Below are 2,479 nucleotides of genomic sequence, written 5' to 3' on the forward strand. Positions count from 1 at the left end.
GAAGACAAATGCAATGTTAGCATTCATTTCGATTGGGCTAGAATACAAGAGCAGAGATGTACAGCTTCTCCATTACAAGAGATAGTAAGAACTGCCGATGCTGGAGTCTGAGATAAGTGTGGAGCTGGAGGAACACAGCAGGCCAGGCAGCATCAGAGCAGGAAAGCTGATGTTTCGGGTCAGGACCCTTCAGAAATGGGGGAGGGGAAGGGGGCTCTGAAATAAATAGAAGGGGGTTGTTGGGCTGGGGAAGGTAGGTGGGATGGTGATAGGTGAGTGCAGGGAGGTAGTGGTGGGGATTGGTCAGTGAGGTGGGAGGAGCGGATAGGTGGGAGAGAAGATGGACAGGTCAAGAAGGCGGGGATGAGAGGGAGGGTTGGTCATGGGATGAGGCCAGGGGGGAAGTTGCAGATCTTGAAATACGAGGACAACTTCCACGCCCCTCCTCCAGTGGTCAAAAACGCCCTCAACCGCAATCTCTTGCGTTTCCCGCACTTCTGCCCTCTGACCCCCTCCCAGCAATAAAAACAAAGACAGAATCCCCCTTGTCCTCACGTATCATCCCATTAAGCTCCGGATTCAACCCATTAAGCTCTGCCACCTGCGATCTGACCCCACAATGAAGGATACATTTCCCTGCCCCCCCCCCCCAATCTGCCTTCCGGAGGAATCGCTGTCTCTGCGACTCCCTTGTCCGTTCCACCCTCCCCACTAGCCCCAACACCTTTCCCTGGAACCGCAGGAGGTGCTACACCCGCCCCTACACCTCCCCCGTCACCTCCATCCCAGGCCCCAAAAAAAACCTTCCACTTCAGACACCTGTTCACCTGTGCATCCGTTAATGTGGCCTATTGTATCCGCTGTTCCCGATGTGGCCTCTACATTGTTGAGACCAAGCAGAGGCTCGGAAACTGCTTTGTAGAGCACCTACGCTAAGTTCGTGACAAACGACAACACCTTTGAGTCGCGAACCACTTCAACTCCCCCCTCCCCCTCCCTGGATGACGTGTCCATCCTGGGCCGCCTCCAGTGTCAGAACGACGCCACCCAGAAACTGGAGGAGCAGCACGTCATGTATTCCGTCTTGGGAGCCTACAACCCAATAGTCTCAGTGTGGACTTTACTAGCTTCAAAATCTCCCCACCCCGGCTTCGTTCCGTGACCAACCCTCCCTCTCATCCCCGCCTCCTTGACCTGTCCATCTTCTCTCCCACCTCCCTGCACTCACCTATCACCATCCCACCTACCTTCCCCAGCCTGACCACCTGCCCCTCTATTTATTTCAGAGCCCCCTTCCCCTCCCCTGCTCCTCTGATGCTGCCTGGCCTGCTTGTTCCTCTAGCTCGATACTGTGTTTTCTCCGGTACAAGTCTCTGATTGGACCCCATTTGGAATGTTGTGAGCAGTTTTGGACCCTGTACCTAATGATGGCATTGGAAGGAGTCTGGGCAGCTTTACAAAAATGATCCTGGGGATGAAAAGCTTGTCATATGAGGAGTGGTTGAGGACACTGGTTTGTTCTCGATGGAGTTTAGAAGGGTGAGGGGGTGTATCTGATTGAAACTCTGAATACTGAGAAGCCTGGATAGAGTGGATGTGGAGAAGATATCTCCAGTTGTGGGAGACTAGTATCTGGGGGCACAACCTCAGAATGAAGGGATAACCCTTTAGAACTGAGATGAAGAGGTGAATCTGTGGAACTCATTGTTGCAGAAGGTAGTGGAGGCCATGTTACTGCATGTATTTAAGACCGAGTTATATAAGTTCTTGATTAGGAAGGGGATCAAGGATTATGGGGAAATGGGGATGAGAAACATATTGGCCATGATTGGAGAAGATTTGATGGGCTGAATAGCCTATTTCTGCTCCCATACCTTAGTCTTATGCAGTCGAAGACATGGTTTCTTTTTGCCTTCCTTGTGGTTTTTTAATCTTTAGTTTCTTTTTCTCCACGTGGTTTTTTAACCTAGTGTAGGAGCCCCAACAACCGTTGCACTTTGACTGCAAGTAGCAAGGAACTAGACAGGTAGATCAGGAATCAATTTACAGCTGATGCTGTGCTCTCTACTTGCTGAGCTATTGAGAAGCTTGAACCCCACTTCATAACTGAGCCAGTAGCCGCTCCCTATTCAAATACAAATATCCTGGTAAAAGTCAGATTCTAATCTCGTTCATTTGGATATTTTCACTGGGCTTTATCTTCTGATGTAGGGACAGCAATGTTACCACCAGTCTGTTTATTGTGATGTAACTATTTTGAATCGCATATGTGTTGTGCAAATATTGATCTAAATTATTTTCATTTATTTTAATGTCAATCATTTTATTTTGTATTTTATACTTTTCTTCCCCATTAGTTTTATGATGGATGCAGCAGATAATGGCAGTGCCCTGAATGGGGCAGAAATGCCCCCAGACCCTTCCGTGTCTAGGCCTCAGCCTCAGCCTCAGCCTCAGCCTCAGCCTCAGCCTCAGCCTC

The 2,479-nt window shown here is 49.5% G+C and overlaps 1 protein-coding gene across 3 annotated transcripts in view; it reads left to right on the plus strand.

Moving 5' to 3' along the window:
• Nucleotides 1-2,361: 2,361 nt before the first annotated feature.
• Nucleotides 2,362-2,479, plus strand: part of LOC109935743 (NAD kinase-like) — a 39,251-nt gene continuing 39,133 nt past the window's right edge. The window contains exon 1 of one of the 3 annotated variants that reach the window (XM_048621403.1): nt 2,362-2,479. This exon is cut by the window's right edge and continues 268 nt beyond it. In XM_048621403.1, the coding sequence (XP_048477360.1) occupies nt 2,362-2,479 (118 nt within the window). The other 2 variants (XM_048621404.1, XM_048621405.1) reach the window with 2 other exon arrangements.

Source organism: Rhincodon typus, unplaced genomic scaffold (genome assembly GCF_021869965.1).
Source record: "Rhincodon typus isolate 14 unplaced genomic scaffold, sRhiTyp1.1 hic_rhity00000633, whole genome shotgun sequence".
NCBI classification, from domain to species: domain Eukaryota; kingdom Metazoa; phylum Chordata; class Chondrichthyes; order Orectolobiformes; family Rhincodontidae; genus Rhincodon; species Rhincodon typus.